At 39.0% G+C, this 19,293-nt stretch overlaps 1 protein-coding gene across 1 annotated transcript in view; it reads right to left on the reverse strand.

Moving 5' to 3' along the window:
* The window catches only part of LOC105477383 (cyclin dependent kinase like 2), a 52,460-nt gene that overhangs the window by 15,407 nt on the left and 17,760 nt on the right, over positions 1–19,293 (reverse strand). The window contains exons 4-10 of the mRNA XM_071093510.1: positions 14,640–14,818; positions 12,989–13,101; positions 11,486–11,625; positions 7,674–7,762; positions 5,524–5,659; positions 4,381–4,682; positions 3,691–3,784 (exon numbers count right to left, since the gene is read on the reverse strand). Coding sequence (XP_070949611.1) covers positions 3,691–3,784; positions 4,381–4,682; positions 5,524–5,659; positions 7,674–7,762; positions 11,486–11,625; positions 12,989–13,101; positions 14,640–14,818 — 1,053 coding nt within the window. The remainder of the gene's footprint in view (positions 1–3,690; positions 3,785–4,380; positions 4,683–5,523; positions 5,660–7,673; positions 7,763–11,485; positions 11,626–12,988; positions 13,102–14,639; positions 14,819–19,293) is intronic.

The following is a 19,293-nucleotide window of genomic DNA, read 5'->3' on the forward strand; positions in this document are numbered from 1 at the left end:
TTACAACACTTCCTAGGCTTTTCAGCAAATAGTTGCTGTTGTCTTCATAAATTTTGAACAGTTTATCTTCACATGTATATCACATCTCCCCCTAGCTTATTTTTCACTTTCCCAATATAATTTTGTTATTCATTTTTCTATATTTGTCCTTGTCTTGCTCCTCAGAGTAAGAATATAATACTATCCTCCTAGGAATACAATTTATTAAGTAAAGTATTATAACTTCAATTATTTTCCTAATCTTTCTTAGTACTATTATTTCACAGTTGATAAAGTCAGAAAAAAATAGTGAGGAATAGCAGCAGCACTTCAATTCTGCATCCTTATGAATTTGACACTTTTCCAATATTTTTCATTCGAGAATCACAGAAACCCTGTATTCATATGTATGTATAATGAACTACATACACACAAGCATATGTATAATGACATTAAGTTATTGAGGTTCCTTGATGCCTCAAACTTAATATTCTGTGAGTTATGCCATTCTGGCTGCCAGAAATTCTTCACGAGTCCTGCAGTGAGCTTTTGAGTTTCTTTCTTTTAGATGTTTCTGCTTACTCTTTTCCAAGCGCTAAGGCTATTGGTTCAAGTTGGCTATAAAATAAAATAGTTCAAGAAAACTACATGCAAGTACAAAAAATAAAATTTAAAAATGACTTTAAACTACCAGATTAAGACATTCAAAGTGTGAAAATAAAACACATTATCAGTTTTTATAATAATATATTTATTCACACATCAGAATGGAGGCATAAAACATGGGAGGGAGGTACTGATCTTTAACATACCAGTTGAAGACAGTCTAGGCTTAGCTCTGCTTGCATTAATTTTCATTAAGGAAAGACTCCACTGGGTCTTCGCCCTCCTAATCTTCACCTCCTTTCTTGATTACCTCTTCCAAAGAAGAATAAATCAGATCTAAAATTATCAGCCAGCATTGATTATGCAATACCTGAAAGCAGGTTGATATCAGTTCTGGCAAAATGGTATTAAACCAGCTATTTTGAAAAGCCTTCCTGATTAAAATAATCTTCCAAAGCAAATCAGGATTTTAAAACACAAATATCCACAAAGAAACCAAAAAAGAAAGTATTATAAGCACAGAAATTATAAACTAAGAATAATTAAAAGAAAAATAAATACAATGTCCAAATCATGAGAGAGATGAAAAGGCTGTATTTTCCAGCACTGAAGATAGTGAGAGAAGTAGAGAAAGGAAATTTGTCACACACACACACACACACACACACACACACAAATACTCCTTTGGGAATACATCCATACCTCCCTTTGTTGTGAAAAGCATTCATTCATTCAGTGTGGAGTCTTTCCTTAATGAAAATTAATGCAAGCAGAGCTAAGCCTAGATTTCCTTCAACTTGTAGGTTGTAGGTCAGTACCTCTCTCCCATGTTTTATGCCCCCATTCTAAGGTGTGAATAAATGTATTATTATAAATACTTATTATGTGTTTTATTTTCAGTCTTTGAATATGTTAACCTGGTAGTTTGAACTCATTTTTAAATTTTAGGCCAGGCATGGTGGCTCACACCTGTAATCCCAGCACTTTGGGAGGCCAAGGTGGGCAGATCACCTGAGGTCAAGAGTTTGAGACCAGCCTGGCCAACATGGAGAAACCTCGCCTCTACTAAAAATACAAAAATTAGCTGGGTGTGGTGGTGGGTGCCTGTAATCCCAGTTACTCAGGAGGCTGAGGCAGGAGAATCGCTCAAATCAGGGAGGCGGAGGTTGCAGTGAGCTGAGATCATGCCACTGCACTCCAGCCTGGGCAACACAGTGAGATTCTGTCTCGAAAAACATATAATATATATATATATTTGTACTTGCATAGGAAAGAAAAGTACAGTGAGGAAAACAAAAGCACAAATCTCTGCCTTGGAAGCTTACATTCTAGTCGGGGGAGACAGACAATATATAAATAAGAGTATATAGATGATGCCAGGTAAATGCAATGGAAAAAAATAAGCAAGGAGAAGGCATCGAACATAAAGGGAAGCATAATGAGTTACAAGACTTCACAATAAGGTTTCATGTGAACTAAGGAAGAGAAAAAGTAAATCCATTGGATTATCTGGGGGAAGGATATTCTAAAGCAAAAGAAATAGCAAGTGCAAAAGCCCAAAGGTGGGAGTATGTCTGACCATGTTCCAGGAATAACAAGGAAATCAGTGTGGTAGAACAGATTGATGGAGAAAGAGTAGGTAGGGATGGGATAGAGGGCTGGATGGAGTCAATCATGCAGGCACTTATAGACCCTGTAAGGCCTTTCCTCAGAGATAAGAAGCTAATGGAGTATGTTGAGCAGAAGAATGATGAGGGTTTCACGTAACTTTAAAAGAGAAACATTCTGGATGCCATGCCGAGAATAATAATGCTCCTTTCTGTGCTATCTCTAAATACAATATGATACTATGCTTTAATTTGCTGATCCTCTAGATCATGAAGTCCTTGAAAAGAAAGATTTATTTCCAGTGTCTCACACATAATAAATGATTGATAAATATTTATTATATAAATAAATAGAATCGTTTCTTTCTTTTTCTTTTTTTTTTTTTTTTGGTGAGACAGGATCTTGGTCTGTTACCTAGGCTGAGGTGCTGGGGCACAATCACAGCCACAGTTTACCACTGTATCCTCAACTTTCCAGGTCCACCCATCTTAGCCTCCCAAGTAGCTAGGACTACAGTCATGTGCCACCATACCCAGCTAATTTTTTAAAAAAAATTTTTGTAGAGACAGGATCTTGCCATGTTGCTCAAGCTTGTCTCAAACTCCTGGGCTCAAACTATCCTCCCGCCTCAGCCTCCCAAAGTGCTGGGATTGTAGATGTGTGCTACCATCTCCGGCCAATAGAATACAGCCACCAAAAATCTGTTGTGGGCGAGATAAGACAATTTATATTCTCATCTACTCTAAAAAAGAACTGATCAGCAATCATCAAGGTGAGAAAATTTACTATGTTACTAAAGAAAAAATAAAACAAGCCAGGCACAGATGGCTCATGCCTGTAATACCAGCACTTTGGGAGACCAAGGCAAGGTGGATCACGAGGTCAGGAGTTCGAGACCAGCCTGGCCAAGATGGTGAAACCCTGTCTCTACTAAAAATACAAAAATTAGCCAGGAGTGGTGGCAGGCACCTGTAATCCCAGCTACTCAAGGGGCTGAGGCAGGAGAATTGCTTAAACCAAGGAGGTGGAGGTTACAGTGAGCCAAGATCACGCCACTGCATTGTAGTCTGAGTGACAGAGCAAGTCTCCGTGGAAAAAAGGAAGAAAGGAAAAGAAGGAAGGAAGGGAGGGAGGGAAGGAGGCAGGGAGGGTAGGAGGGAGGGAGGGAGGGAGGGAGGGAGGGAGGGAGGGAGGGAGGGAGGGAGGGAAGGAGGGAAGGAAGGAAGGAAGGAAGGAAGGAAGGAAGGAAGGAAGGAAGGAAGGAAGGAAGGAAGGAAGGAAGGAAGGAAGGGAGTTTTCAGATTTATAAAACTTATTTAAACTTTCAGAATTTCACGTTTATGGCTATGATGGGTTGAGATAATATATGCACAATTAAGGTTTCACTTTATGTGTATCCAAATAAAATTCTCAGTTCTTCACTATCATATTTACTTTTAATAAAAGTCTAGAGCTGACTGGTGTTTGCTCTTCTACTACTGAGAACTGCTTACTTACTAATGTGGTCACATTAATGTTATAAATGCCTGATGGGGAATGTCTGTTTGGTTTAACAAATGGAATAGAACACTTCTTAGTTTTCTCATCCACTCTGTAACAAAAAAAAAAAAAAAATGTTTTTAGGTTAGAACCAGCAATAATTATTTTTTCAAGCACAAAACCAAATGACACAGCACCAACTAGCAAGCAGTTTAACCAGAATGTAATATCTATTCTCAAATATACAATGCGCATAAATCTGGTGAAACATTCTATTCTTTAACACTACCCTCATGCCTCCCACCAGCCCCCAAGTCCTACCAAATACATTACCCTACTTTCAGCAAAATTCCCAAATAGAGCTTCCTTATACTACTATAGGCTCACAGTCACACCATGCAGCAGCAACCACCCCAAAATTCTCTTTTACTATGACAACCTGCTTTCACATTATTAGAGTATATAGCTGTAGATTCTCTTCACCTTAAGGAATAAAACCCTACTTTCTCAGGACTTAGGTGAATTGTTTTGATCAAACGCTAGTAATTTTCATCACACAGCCAAAAAGTCTTTTGAAACAACTACCTGACAAGAATGAATAGCATCCAGAATTCTGAGAATAAAAACAATGTGGATGAATTGACAAACCCTTGCAATTTGCAAATATATCCTTAAACAATTTTTTGGTCTTATTTTGCTAATTCATACCTGTAACTCTGAATTGGTAGAGTCGCAGTTCCCATTCCAGAATTAATACCGGGAGCAACTGCAGAAAGATTGTGCATAAGCGGGGGAATTGCCACGCCTGGATTCCTTGTGTGGTCCACACTGACATTGCTGCAGTCTTTGAGGCTTGTTGAAGGCACTATTTTGATGTGGCTTGTCCTACTGTCATGGAGACAGCTGGCATTTGAAGCTCTATTGCCTTTTTCAGCTTTTTCTCCATCAATTTTTGAGCCTTTTATTTTAAATAGTTTACAATCCTTAATTTTGGGATCAGCATTGGTATCCTGATCATTAATAAAAATATTAATAAGGTTAATGATCTGAAGAGAAAGAAAATTCACCTCTTCTTATAAAGTACTTGTCAACTAGAGCAGAATATCATAAGTATCACCTTTTTCAACCTGTTTTCTTTATTCTACCTAAGGGATTAAAATTAAAGCCAGATTCTTATTCAGATAGTTATTGGGAAAATACGAAAAGAATGGAAATGCAATTCACACAGCTCGCTCAGACATACACACACACACATACACACACATCAGTGGAAAAACTCATGGAAGAGGAATCAAGAATGCCACTTTTGTTCTTACATATTCAGAGTCAGGGAACACAAAACTGATAACTCTTTCTTCTTTTGCTGTACTTCATATGAGTGTATTGGTGGTGGATTTGAATTACCTTATCAAGAACAGATCCTGGATAATTTACTAGGAAAAGCGAACCTAAGTTAAGTATCCAAATCTCACTTTTCAAATGCTTTACTTTATATAAATTTCTACAAACAATATTTTTCACTCATATCCTTTAAGAAAGATAAGTGGGGTGAAGGTTGTTTGTTCCACGTGTCTGTGCGTGTATGTGTGCATGAAAACACATGTCTAGATGTTCTTGGATGAATGTGATTTAAGCACTGTTACACAGTCTGGCACCTAACAGGTACTCAAAACATGATATGTTAAGTTTTCTAAACAGGTAATATCTATTGAGAAGATATATTTTTGCAACTAAACTAAAAGTTAACAATATACTCACTGCTCAGAAAACTTTTTTCAAAATTATCATTTTTCTCAACAAATTTTAAAAAATAAGTATATTAAATTAAAAATGTGAAACATGAACATTTACCTGTACCACAAGTGTTTTTCTTTCTTCACCTAAGGAATCATCTTTTTCTTTTTCCTTCTTTCTGTTTTGGGATTTTTTAGATAAAGAAATATTTCTGGCATCTTTCTGTACTTTTAACTGTAGTTCTTGGGAAAACCTACATAAAAATATAATAAAATTGTAAGACATGGATAAACCTACAAAAAAAAATTGACTATCAAGATATTTATTTTTTTAAAACTGAATGTTAAACTAGTCTATGTTATTAAAAATGAGAAAAATCCTGGCCTAGATCAGCAGTTTGGAAAGGGTGGTGTGTAGATCTTTGGGGATCCCTAAGAACCTTCACAAGGTTCACAAAGTCAATGCTATTATTTAAACATAAAGATGTTTGTCTTTCTTACCACATTAACACGAAAGCAGTGGTGGATAAACCTGCTGACACCTTACCAAGAATCAAAGCAGCAAAACCAAAATGTACTAGCAGTCATTACTTTCTTGATAGCCACACATTCTCAGTGGCCTTTTTTTTTTTTTAAAAGGCAGTCTTGCTTAAGAATGTCTCTGATGAAGCAGCAAAAAGGTATTAACTTAGTTAAAGCCAAACTCTTAAAAGCATCCTTTTTTTATCGTCTGTGTGACAAAATGAGAATATACATAAAGCACCTCTGCTACAAACCAAAATACTATGGTTGTCTTAAGAAAAATGCTTGCGTAATTATTTGTGATACAAATAGATACTAAACTAGATATTTTTACTTGAAAGAAACACTGACAGAAAAACTATGAATATTAAGACTTCGGTTCTATGTGAAACATTTTCTTTTAACAAATAAAGTGATCTTGTCACTTCAAGGAAAACTGAACTTACTGTGTCAATGATAAAATTCAAAATTGTATGCAAAAATTACAATTCTGTTAAACTTGTATCCACTACTGTGAGCTTAGCAGCTTCCCAAAACTCACAAACTTTTATGAGATAGAATGTAATTTTTGATGCTGTACAAGAAATAAGTCAATATTTTTAAGATCTGCATAACTCGGCAAACTAATATTTTCCAAATCACTAAAGCATGATATTACAAAAGCATGCATGGGTAAAAGATTCATTAAAAAAGAAGGACAGACCAATGGATTTTAATTTAACAAAGGAAGAAAAACTCAATGATATGGTTTCAGATTCCACAATGCAACCAGCCTTTAAGAAACTACCACTGGGCCGGACACAGTGGCTCACACCTGTAATCCCAGCACTTTGGGAGGCCCAGGCGGACAGATCACCTGAGGTCAGGAGTTTTGAGACCAGCCTGACCAACATGGAGAAACCCCATCTCTACTAAAAATACAAAATTAGCCGGCTGTGGTGGCACATGCTAGTAATCCCAGCTACTCGGGAGGCTGAGGCAAGAGAATCGCTTGAACCCAGGAGGTAGAGGTTGCAGTGAGCCAAGATCGCACCAGTGCACTCCAGCCTGGGCAACAACAGCGAAACTCCATCTCAAAAAAAAAAAAAAAAGACACTACAACTGTCAAGTTTTGCTATGGTATCAGAGTTTTGGTATAGAATCAAAGCATGCCCACTATTATCTACTTACGTGAGTCCAGAGTTTCTTCATATACTTCCACAAAAACAACATATCACAACTAATTGAATACAGAAGCAATTAGGAAGACCTAGCTATCTTTTATTAAGCTACACGTTACTGCCACTCATCTCACTATTCTGTGTTTTGTCAGCTTCACTGTGTCTCCAACACATCAGCAGTGTCAGCAGTATCAAAGCACTTGGTGTGATATGAGTTTGGCAGCAACAGAAGATGGCACTTTTATAACTACATCAGCATCTAAGATGATGGCATCACACAGTTGGTAGCAACATAGAAATCAATGACCTAACTGGTAGATGTCACCACAGGGAGACAGAAAGAAGAGCTTAAAGTGACTGCTTCATGAAAACCAAGAGCACTAATTTAGTAAATGTAGGAGACCACCCCTAGGAACTGCATTATTGCTAAGGGAATATGGGGGTAGGGTGGTAGATATCTGAGATCCTGCAAAGTAGGTGGGAACAGAAATAAGAGAAGTGCTATTGTGGAAGACTGTGACTATTGTGGAAGACTTACTTTAACCCTAGGTTGGTATGGCCTGAAAAACATGGGTAAGTACTATACCTCTCAGCAAATCCATCCATTTGAAAGAAATCATGGTGTAGGAGCTCAGAACAGAAGGGTCTTTTGTCAGGGTCAATATGTAAGCATTTCTGAAAAATTAAGAACACCTAGAGTTCATATCAAAGAAAAACTACCTACATTTAAATTTATAAATATGAAAAAAATTCCTCTTTATAGTCAATGATTTTTTTCTTTTTTTTTTTTTTTTTTTTTTTGAGACGGAGTCTCGCTGTGTCACCCAGGCTGGAGTGCAGTGGCGCGATCTCGGCTCACTGCAAGCTCCGCCTCCCGGGTTTACGCCATTCTCCTGCCTCAGCCTCCGAGTAGCTGGGACTACAGGCGCCCGCCACCACGCCCGGCTAGTTTTTTGTATTTTTAGTAGAGACGGGGTTTCACCATGTTAGCCAGGATGGTCTCGATCTCCTGACTTCGTGATCCACCCGCCTCGGCCTCCCAAAGTACTGGGATTACAGGCTTGAGCCACCGCGCCCGGCCTTTTTCTTTTTTTTTTAAGACAGGGTCTCACTCTGTCGCCCAGGCTGGTGTGATCGCTACTCAACCGCAGCCATGACCTCTCTAGGCTCAGATGATCCTTCCACCTCAGTCTCCTGAGTAGCTGGAACCACAGGTATGCACCACCACGCCCAGCTAATTTTTGTATTTTTTGTAGAGACAGGGTTTTGCCATGTTGCCCAAGCTGGTCTCGAACTCCTGGGCTCAAGCTATCCACCCTCCTCAGCTTCCCAAAATGCTGGGATTACCAGCACAATCCACCACACTTGCACACCAATGTACTTTATGCATCTATAATCAAGGATAAAGAACAAAGCACAAATCTAGACAATGACCATCAATGGTTGCTAGTATCACAAAAAGACCACCAAACATTCAGTGTCTCTATATGGAAATACGCAAACCTCCTATGAAGTAGTGCTGCCAAAAAATCAACCTGATTCTGTTCAAGTTCTAGCTCTACTGTGAGTTTATAAGAAATACAGGACACAGAGGAACATGTATACCACATTATGTAGAAAATTCTAAGGACAAATGACTTAGTTTCTTCAACAAATAAATTGCAAGGTTTAAACAAAAAAGAAAGAGATGAAGAGAAGCTTATAAATAAAGTTTTAAAAACATATCAACCAATTGCAATCTATAGTCTTCATTTAGATCCTAATTCAAACTATGAAATGAAATTTTGTGGAAATTAATGAGACTTTAAACATCAATTAGATATTTTATGATGGTAAGAAATTAATTGGAATTTTCAAAACTTAAGGCTATTACAGAATGGAAAGGATTTACCCTGTACTTATCACTATGCTAGATGCTTTACAAAGATTATTTTATTTTATTTTATTGCAAAGTCTTGTTCTGATTCATTAAAGCCCCTAAAATGCCAGTAAAAATAGAAGGGGCTCAATAAGTAGCTTTAAATGAACAAGAAAAGTTCTCCGCATAACTGTGCTTCTTTTATAAGTAAAATAACATGTCTGCGATTTGCTTCAAAATACTCCAAAAAAAGCTGAAAAGTGTAGATAAATTAAACAAGATTATCAAAAGGTTGATAATTGTGGAAACTAGATGACAAGTACATGAAGGTTTGTTATACAACTATTCTTTCTATTTTCTTTTCTGTTTGAAATTTTCCATAATAAAATATTTTCAAAGTTTTATATGATTCTTTAAGGTATGATCAAGGTATACAAGTTGGACAATAGTTTTACCTTTATTCCCTTGTATCTCCTTACAAGATTATAAAGCTTGTACCAATTAAAAATATTTGCATCTGTTAAAAGATTATGTAACAAACTGGAAATGTATTATTCTAAGAACTTGTTATAATTAGTTATAAGCTTATTAAACTTCATGAGTTAAAGAATTTTAAAAAAATGGGTAAATGTTATAGCCTAGTGTTTTAGAGGTACATATTTTATCAATACTTTAAACAATCTTAACTAATGAGAACTTTTTGAGCTAATAATTCCCCAAAAAGGTCAACTTTTAGAGTAGATTCTTACTTGATAGAATGAAAACCTCTAACATCTTCCTTAATCAAATACAACAAAAAAGTATTGGCCATTTGTAAACTGGCTACAGCCAATCCAGTGGCTAAGCAAATACCCCTTTGACAATACCATACAGATCATGATCCTATGCCCTACATTTTATTTATTTATTTATTTTGAGACAGAGTCTCGCTCTGTTGCCCAGGCTGGAGTGCAGTAGTGTAATCTCAGCTCACTGAAACCTCCACATTCCAGGTTCAAGCAATTGTCTGCCTCAGCCTCCCGAGTAGCTGGGGTTACAGGCACATGCCACCACATCTAGCTAATTTTTGTATTTTTAGTAGAGATGGGGTTTCACCATCTTGGCCAGGCTGGTCTTGAACTCCTGACCTTGTGATCCACATGCCTCGGCCTCCCAAAGTGCTGGGATTACAGGTGTGAGCCACCGCGCCCAGCCATCCTATGCCCTACATTTTAATATTTTCCTGCTTCTCTAACCGTTATTTATTTATTTAGAGAGAGAGAGAGATTCACTCTGTCGCCGAGGATGGAGTGCAGTGGCGCTATCTCAGCTCACTGTAACCTCTGTCTCCTGGGTTCAAGTGATTCTTCTGCCTCAGCATCCCGAGTAGCTGGGATTACAGATGTACGCCACCACGCCCAGCTAATTTTTTTGTATTTTTAGTAGAGATGGGGTTTCACCATGTTGGCCAGGCTGGTCTCAAACTCCTGACCTCAAGTGATCCACCCACCTTAGCCTCCCACAGTGCTGGGATTACAGGCTTGAGCTACCGTGCCCAACCCCTTTTTATTTTCTTATCCTACTTTTATTTTCTTTTCCATTTACACAAGGCTTGTATTTTAAATGTTAAACGTTAAAATCATACAGTGTTTTTATGTTTTTAGTATGTTTTTCAATGAGGATGTTTTCACATTTACAAAATGCTAGATAACAATAAATGGTTTCTTAATGAGTTTTAAAACAGGTAAAATTTTCAGTCCTTTTTCTCTGAAGTTACCCCCATCAAATTATTTAATTTTTTTCTAAATGTACAAAAATTAAAATCATTACAGGAAATTGTTGACCTAAAAGATCAACTAGAGGCCAGGCATGGTGGCTCATGCCTGTAATCCCAGCTTGGGAGGCTGAGGTGGGCGGATCACGAGGTCAGGAGATCAAGACCATCCTGGCTAATACAGTGAAACCCCGTCTCTACTAAAAAATACAAAAAACTAGCCGGGCGCGGTGGCGGGCGCCTGTAGTCCCAGCTACTCGGGAGGCTGAGGCAGGAGAATGGTGTGAACCCGGGAGGCGGAGCTTGCAGTGAGCTGAGATCCGGCCACTGCACTCCAGCCTGGGTGACAGAGCGAGACTCCGTCTCAAAAAAAAAAAAAAAAAAAAAAAAAAAAAAAAGCCGGGCGCGGTGGCTCAAGCCTGTAATCCCAGCACTTTGGGAGGCCGAGGTGGGCGGATCACGAGGTCAGGAGATGGAGACCATCCTGGCTAACACGGTGAAACCCCGTCTCTACTAAAAATACAAAAAATTAGCCGTGCTTGGTGGCGGGCGCCTGTAGTCCCGGCTACGCCGGAGGCTGAGGCAGGAGAACGGCGTGAACCCGGGAGGCGGAGCTTGCAGTGAACCGATACCGCGCCACTGCACTCCAGCCTCGGCGACCAGCGAGACTCCGCCTCAAAAAAATAAAATAAAATAAAAGATCAACTAGACAAGGAAAAAAAGAAAAAATAAGTCTTGATAGTGCATAAATTCCCTGTCATAAAGTATAAACAATAAGTATGATTACCTTTGCTAAATCTATCACCACTTCAGAGAGCTTAGGATAGCGTCTTTCAAGAGGTTCTCTTTCCTTGATTTCAGGCAACCTTACTCCAGCAAACACGGGATTTTTATAAAAAAGCTCCTGATGTCTTGGAATTAGATTACCTGGAAGTGAAAACAGCACATATCTCTGTTATTATACAACATGACAGAAGTGGTGAAGAGACATGTGGTGGGAAGTAGAGGAAATAGTGGAACACAGCTTATGGAGTTTGGGGCTCTGTCAACATGCAAAATTGACCAAGGACAATGCTGTTACTGTGGTGGTACATGGAAGTCTTAAGGAGCATAGGAAAAGGACAGGTAAAAAATATTTTATAACTTTCCAGATATAAGTACCAGCACTTCGTTTCTAACTACAAAGCATAAAGTGCTGAACAAAACAATAAAAATATTAATAGTCATATGGACAGGATATAATCTAGATAAATCAGTTCTACCCCTTTAAGAATTTAATATTTGGTCAACTGATTTTGTGCTTATCTTAAAGTCAGATTTGAGCACTTTATCTTTTTTCTCAACTTTAATATCTAGTTGAATATAAACATATCTGAAAATTCCACTGTAAGAAACCATTGTACTGCTTATTTAATTTCTAACCTGAAAACTTCAAATCAAATAGTTGAATTACCCCAAATATTTTCCCATTATTTCCATTTCTAAGCTCCATCTTCAAACATGAAGTTGATATTTCAACAAACGTAAGATTTTGATAGTCCAGCTTTGAAATTCTGTCAAAAGCACTAACAGCAAAAGTCCAAATCTGTGGTAAGATTAAACCAACCCTGGAAATCTCTGTCTCTCCTCTTGAATGGAAAGTAAGGACAGTAGTCATATTACACCAAATGCTTACTGACTCAAGAATAATAAATGATCATTGCGTCCTCTCTACATGTAATTAACTGTATGTAAAAGTGCAGAGAAATGCACAACTTCTGCTCTTTTCCTCTTTGTTGAGGGGAAAGGGGAGGTAGTGTGATTAAGAACATGCATCAGGGCCAGGCATGGTGGCTCATGCCTGTAATCCCAGCACTTTGGGAGGCCAAGGTGGGCAGATCACCTGATGTCAGGAGTTCGAGTCCAGACTGACCAACGCGGAGAAGCCCCATCTCTACTAAAAATATAAAATTAGCCAGGCATGGTGGTGCACGCCTGTAATCCCAGCTACTCGGGAGGCTGAGGCAGGAGAATCACTTGAACCCAGGAGGAGGAGGTTGCAGTGAGCCGAGATTGCACCATTGCACTCCAGCCTGGGCAAGGACAGTGAAACTCCATCTCAAAACACACACACACACACACACACACACACACACACACACACACACACACAGTTTTCCTATATGCTCCCTACCTTCACTTAAAACATATATAATCTTTAATGCAACAGCTTAAAAAATCACAAACACACATGCACAAATGAATATGCAGAAAAATCTCTAAAATTTAAAACACAGATGTGTAACCTTACCTAAACACATCATAATATGATATAGCTGATCAATATCAGAATCTCCAGGAAATAGGGGTTCCCCCATGAACATTTCAGTTACCAGACAACCAATGGCCCACACATCAACAGCCCTGAAAAAAAAAAAGCAATGTGGTGTAAAATCTGGCATCCTAATATGTTCCAAAACCCAAAACTTTTTGAGCACTGAGGTGATGCTCAAAGGAAACGCCAAGGAGAGCATTTCAGATTTCAGATTCTCAGATTTGGCATGCTCCAATGGTATAATGCAAATATCCCAAAATCCAAAAAAAAAAAAAAAATCTGAAATCTGCAACACTTCTGGTCCCAAGCATTTAGGATAAGGAATACTCAACCTACAGTAAGTCTTAAATTACCAATGAAAAGATATTTCCCTATTAAAGTTCTAACTCCCAATTTTGCATAAGTGAGCTTTCCAGAAACTTCAATCATGTGACATAAAAAGGAAATGCCTTCTGAAAAGCCAAAACAGTTATTATGTATACTTTATTCTGGAAATAAGACTCTCAGGCTCCATTTAGGGCCTATTCATTCTTTGTTTACACATAACTCTAGCAAGCTTGACCAATACATGCTATGCCATGGTACACTGAAAACAGTATACCAGAAAGAGGAGGTGGCTGCTAAGGATAAATACAATAACAATGAAGAGAACTGAAGGCTGATAGGGATAAATTTTTTTTTTTTTTTGAGACAGAATCTCACTCTGTCACCCAGGCTGGAGTGCAGTGGTGCAATCTCAGCTCACTGCAACCTCCACCTCCCAGGTTCAAGCGATTCTCCTGCCCCAGACTCCCAAGTAGCTGGGATTACGGGTGCATGCCACCATGCCTGACTAATTTTTGTATTTTTAGTAGAGACGGGGTGTTACCATGTTGGTCAGGCTGGTCTTGAACTCCTGACCTCATGATCCGCCCACCTGGGCCTCCCAAAGTGCTGGGATTAAAGGCATGAGCCACCACGCCCAGCCTAGGTATAAAAAATTTGAAACGATCTTAAAAATCAGTTACAAGAACTCAAAGAATACGCAAGCATCATTTGATATAGGAACAACTACCTTAAAATGCTTAAGGTTATTGCTGAATTATAAAATGGCACAAAAATTATAACATGGTAGCAAAATAAGAACTCAGTAATCAAGAAAATAATAAATAATGTTTAGTCTGCTCTGAAAACAGAAATTGTAGAAAATATTTTAGAAAGATTTCAATCAAAAGCAGTAAAAGCTACAATCCTTTCTTCTTTGAAGAATTCCCTTGTGAAGACAATTTATGTTTTAAAAACATTTTACTTAGTTATATTTCTGCCTCCACCCTTGCTTACTCCATCTTCCCTATTCCAACAATGTCACATTTAACCAATCAATGTTCACCTCTATTTACAAGTGATAAATGTATCTATTTACAATCCACTGTATAAAATGGACCACTTAATTTCCCCATCTCTAAAACAAGTATACTTGTTTCACAGGAATGTTTAAAGGGGAAGCACCAAAAATGATTACAAATCACTTTATACAGCCCCTGAAACTCAATCCTTACTTTCAGTATTAGAGAGATCATTTATTATATCATAAACATAGCAAGAAGCAAGAGTAAAAATCTACTCCTCCCCATTACTGCTGTCTTACTTGCCATACTTGACGTCACCAACCAATAGTTCTGGAGCTCTGTACCATCGGGTTGCCACATAATCAGTATAAACCTCCCCAGGAGCTGCCAATGTTCGCGCAAATCCAAAATCGCATAGCTTGACAACGCCAGACTGGGAGACTAATATATTCTCTGGCTTTATATCTCTGTGTATGATCTAGACAAGAAGCAGAGTGTGACAGATGTTAAATAAAATTAAATATTTTGGGGCACCTGCTCTGTGCAGGGCATTGTATCTTGTCCCTCTAAAGAATACAAACAAAAGCATAGAAAGTTGCTCCTAGCCCTAAACAACCTAGGACCTAGTTGGGCAAGAAAGAACATTTATACTTGAAATTTTATTTAAACAATCAAAAATATTGGATAAAATATATTTTTTCAAATTACTAAATCAACTGTTCAGTTAATGACTCCTCTCAAGACTAAGAGAGTAAGGCTATCATTGAAGCTGGGGCAGTCAGGGATAATTTTTATGCAGGGGTTGGGCTCTAACATAGGTCTTTAACACTAAGTATGACCTAGATAAATAAAGAAAAAGAAGGGCAACCCAAGCGAATGTAACAAAGAGAGCAAGAATGTAAATGGGGATAGATAAGAGATTGTGGGAAAACTTTTTTTTTTTAAAGACAGAGTCTTGCTCTTGTTGCCCAGGCTGGAGTACAAAGGCGCGATTTCGGCTCACTGCAACCTCCGCCTCCTGGGTTCAAGCGATTCTTCTGTCTCAGTCTCTCGAGTAGCTGGGATTACAGGCTCCTGCCACCATGCCCAGCTAATTTTTGTACTTTTAGTAGAGACGGGGTTTCACCATGTTGGGCCAGGATGGTCTCAAACTCCTGACCTCAGGTGATCCACCTGCCTCAGCCTCCCAAAGTGCTGAGATTACAGGCGTGAGCCACTGTGCCTGGCCAGAAAACGTTTTTTTCTAGAGTACAGGTTGTGTGAAGTGGAGGAGGAATATCTCAGCTGACATACTAGGAAGTGTGGCAAGACCCTGGGAACCCATGGAAGTGACAGACAATGTGGTATTTAAAATTGATGTTGGCCATAAATGAGCTAAATCAGAGAGAAAGATGAGAGGCAGGAAGAAGAGCAGTGGTACCAGTATGAGGTGACAAAGGCCTAAACTAGGTTGGTGCTCAGAGGAATGGGAAAGAGGAAATGCAGCTTAGAAATACAATAAATCAAAAATCAATAGGCCGGGCGCAGTGGCTCACGCCTGTAATCCCAACACTTTGGGAGGCCAAGGCAGGCAGATCACTTGAGGTCAGAAGTTTGAGACCAGCCTGGCCAACATGGTGAAACTTCGTCTCTAGTCAAAATACAAAAATTAGCCAGGCGCGGTGGCAGGCACCTGTAATCCCAGATACTTTGGAGGCTCAGGCAGGAGAATCGCTTGAACCTGGGAGGGAGAAGGTTGCAGTAAGCCGAGATTGCGCCATTGCACTCCAGCCTGGGTGACAGAGCCACCATCTGAAAAAATATATATATATTTAAAAATCTACAGCTACGCAAAAGACATTATTAGGCCTAATTCTCTAATATAAGCAAATCGTATTTTGAAAACTACAAAAGATAGATTTGTTTTAAACTCTTTCAGAAGACCAGCATTCTAAATGGCAATCTGCCATTGCTGAGCATGTTGTACAGGCTACCAACTTTTATTACCCTAGATATCAGTGATGAGGACACAGGTCCAGTCTCAGACCATCTGTGCTGTGATAGAAAAAGCTAAACGGTCCAGGCACGGTGACTCACACTTGTAATCCCAGCACTTTGGGAGACCGAGGTGGGTGGATCATGAGGTCAGGAGATCGAGACCATCTTGGCTAACACAGTGAAACCCCGTCTCTACTAAAAATACAAAAAATTAGCCTGGCGTGGTGGTGGGTGCCTGTAGTCCCAGCTACTCAGGAAGCTGAGGCAGGGAGAATGGCGTGAACCTGGGAGGCGGAGCTTGCAGTGAGCCGAGATCATGCCACTGCACTCCATCCTAGGCAACAGAGTGAGACTCCATCTCAAAAAAAAAAAAAAAGAAAAAAAGAAAGAGCTAAACTGGGAGTTGGCAGACCTGGGTCTAGTCCCTGGTTTTCAGTACAGCCATAGACAACTCAATCTTTCTATCTTCTCAGCCCACAAATGAGGGGGCTAAAGTGCATGATCACCATGTTTCTTCCCAACTCTAATACCTTATAACTTACGGTAACAACAATAGATTCTAAGTATAACCAAGATGATATGAGTTGAATTTTTCCTAAAATCCATCATTGCAGACTGGGGTGGCCAGAAAAAGTACTATGAAAAGGGTAGGCTCTGATATGGGTCTTTAATACTAGGTATAACCTAAATAAATTATGATACCTAGTAATTTCAGTAAAAAAGGCGTTTAGGGTTCTACAAACCTTATAATGTTCTGTACTATTTGAGTCAAACTTGAATTGACAGAAACCTTAAATTTGGTTTTAAATATGTTATTCAGTCTGGCTCATAAAAGGATTAAAATAATATTTATATTTTTAAAAATTCAAGTGTTCACATATATAGATACATTAAAAAATGAGTAATATATTTGAGAATAAATGTTTTCATTTTCTTAAAGTCAAGTATCTCATCCTTATGTGTATGTATATGTGTTTACATATGTATGTATGTATGTATATATTTATGTGTTTATTTATTCCAGCCCCTACCATTATCTGTCTGCATTAAGAAGAGAAATGTTAACTGCCCAGAAAACAAAACCTTAAAATATACCTTCAATAATAATGGTAATAATAGCTAACACTTGAATACTTATGTGTCAGGCACTATTCTAAATGTTTCTCATGTTTTAACTTATTTTATTCTCACAATAACCCTAAGGATAGGTGCTACGAAGAGTTTAAGAGTAAATGGAGGCTGAGCACAGTGGCTCATGCCTGTAATGCCAGCACTTTGGGAGGCCGAGGTGAGCCGATCACTTGAGGCCAGAAGTTCAAGACCAGCCTGGCCAACATGGCAAAACCCCATCTCTACTAAAAATACAAAACTTAGCCAGGTGTGGTGGTGCACACCTGTAATCCCAGCTACTTGAGAGGCTGAGGCAGGAGAACCGCTTGAACCCAGGAGGCAGAGGTTGCAGTGAGCCAAGATCGTGTCACTCCAGCATGGGTGACAGAGTGAGACTCTGTCTCAAAAAAAAAAAAAGAGTAAATGGACTAGAAAAAAAGTAATATGACTGCCAGGCAACATTAATAACACTAATGTTCCCTTGAGACAAGTGTTTATAAATTAGAGTGAGATCAGTTTACCCATAAAAATTCACATTTTCTATAGTTTAAAGAGATATGTAAATGCTCTGAAGCTTAGCAGGGAACCACTGGAATTTTTTTTTTTTTTTTTTTTTTTTTTTTTTTTTTTTTTTTGAGATGGAGTTTTGCTCTTGTTGCCCAGGCTGGAGTGCAATGGCACAACCTCAGCTTACCACAACCTCTGCCTCCCAGGTTCAAGCGATTCTCCTGCCTCAGCCTTCCGCGTAGCTGGGATTACAGGCATGTCCCACCACACCCAGCTAATTTTGTATTTTTAGTAGGGATGGGGTTTCTCCATCTTGGCCAGACTGGTCTCAAACTCCTGCCTCAGGTGATCCACCTGCCTCAGCCTTCCAAATTGCTGGAATTACAGGCGTGAGCCATCACGCCTGGAGAAACACTGGATTTTACAATCTCCTTTTTTTTTTTTTTGAGACAGAGTCGCGCTGTATTGCCCAAGCTGGAAGGCAGTGGCACGATCTCAGCTCACTGCAACCTCTGCTTCCTGGGTCCAAGCAATTCTCCTGCCTCAGCCTCCCAAGTAGCTGGGATTACAGGTGCCTGCCACCATGCCCAGCTAATTTTTCTGTATTTTTAGTAGAGATGGGGATTTCACCATGTTGACCAGGCTGGTTTCAAACTCCTGACCTTAAGGGATCAGACCACCTCGGCCCCACAAAGTGCTAGGATTACAGGCATGAGCCACCATGCCCGGCCTAAAATCTCTTCCCTTAAACACGGAATGGCACCCATGCCAGCAGTACTTGACTCTAAACTGCCTGGATGCATCTGTACATCTAAAGGTAGAATGTGTTATGTTAAACGTGGGTTGATTCATCATGAAAGTACAAAAATAAAGGGACACAGAAGCAATGGAGGCAGGACACATTCAAATGCGCTTCTAACGTGAGAGAGACAATGGTTCTTTTTGCTTACTGGTTCCACTGGCAAGCCTATCCTTAGTACAGAGATGAATGTAGGGCATTCAGCCACCTAACTCCAAATATTACAGGCCCATTGGGAAGATATCATCATTTTTATGAAGAAGGATGAATCAGTATCTTTTAAACTGATACATTAAGTATTTAATTCACTAACACCTCATGCTGATCTGATTTCTTGCAAATTCAACATTATTGTTATTCTACTTTATATATTTCACCCCTGTAACAATTATCTCTCTTTGCAATTTACTAAACTGGCATTCAGTCTCCTGAGTTTGGTCAATGTGAGTCTGCCCTAAGAGACAGATAGTCTCAAAATTAGGTTTCTCAGAATAGATTTTCTGAGCCTGTATCATTCCAAAGTTGCCAGGAGGCCACGATAGAAGGCCTCCTAAAAAAGG

Source organism: Macaca nemestrina, chromosome 3 (genome assembly GCF_043159975.1).
Source record: "Macaca nemestrina isolate mMacNem1 chromosome 3, mMacNem.hap1, whole genome shotgun sequence".
Classification (NCBI taxonomy): Eukaryota; Metazoa; Chordata; class Mammalia; order Primates; family Cercopithecidae; genus Macaca; species Macaca nemestrina.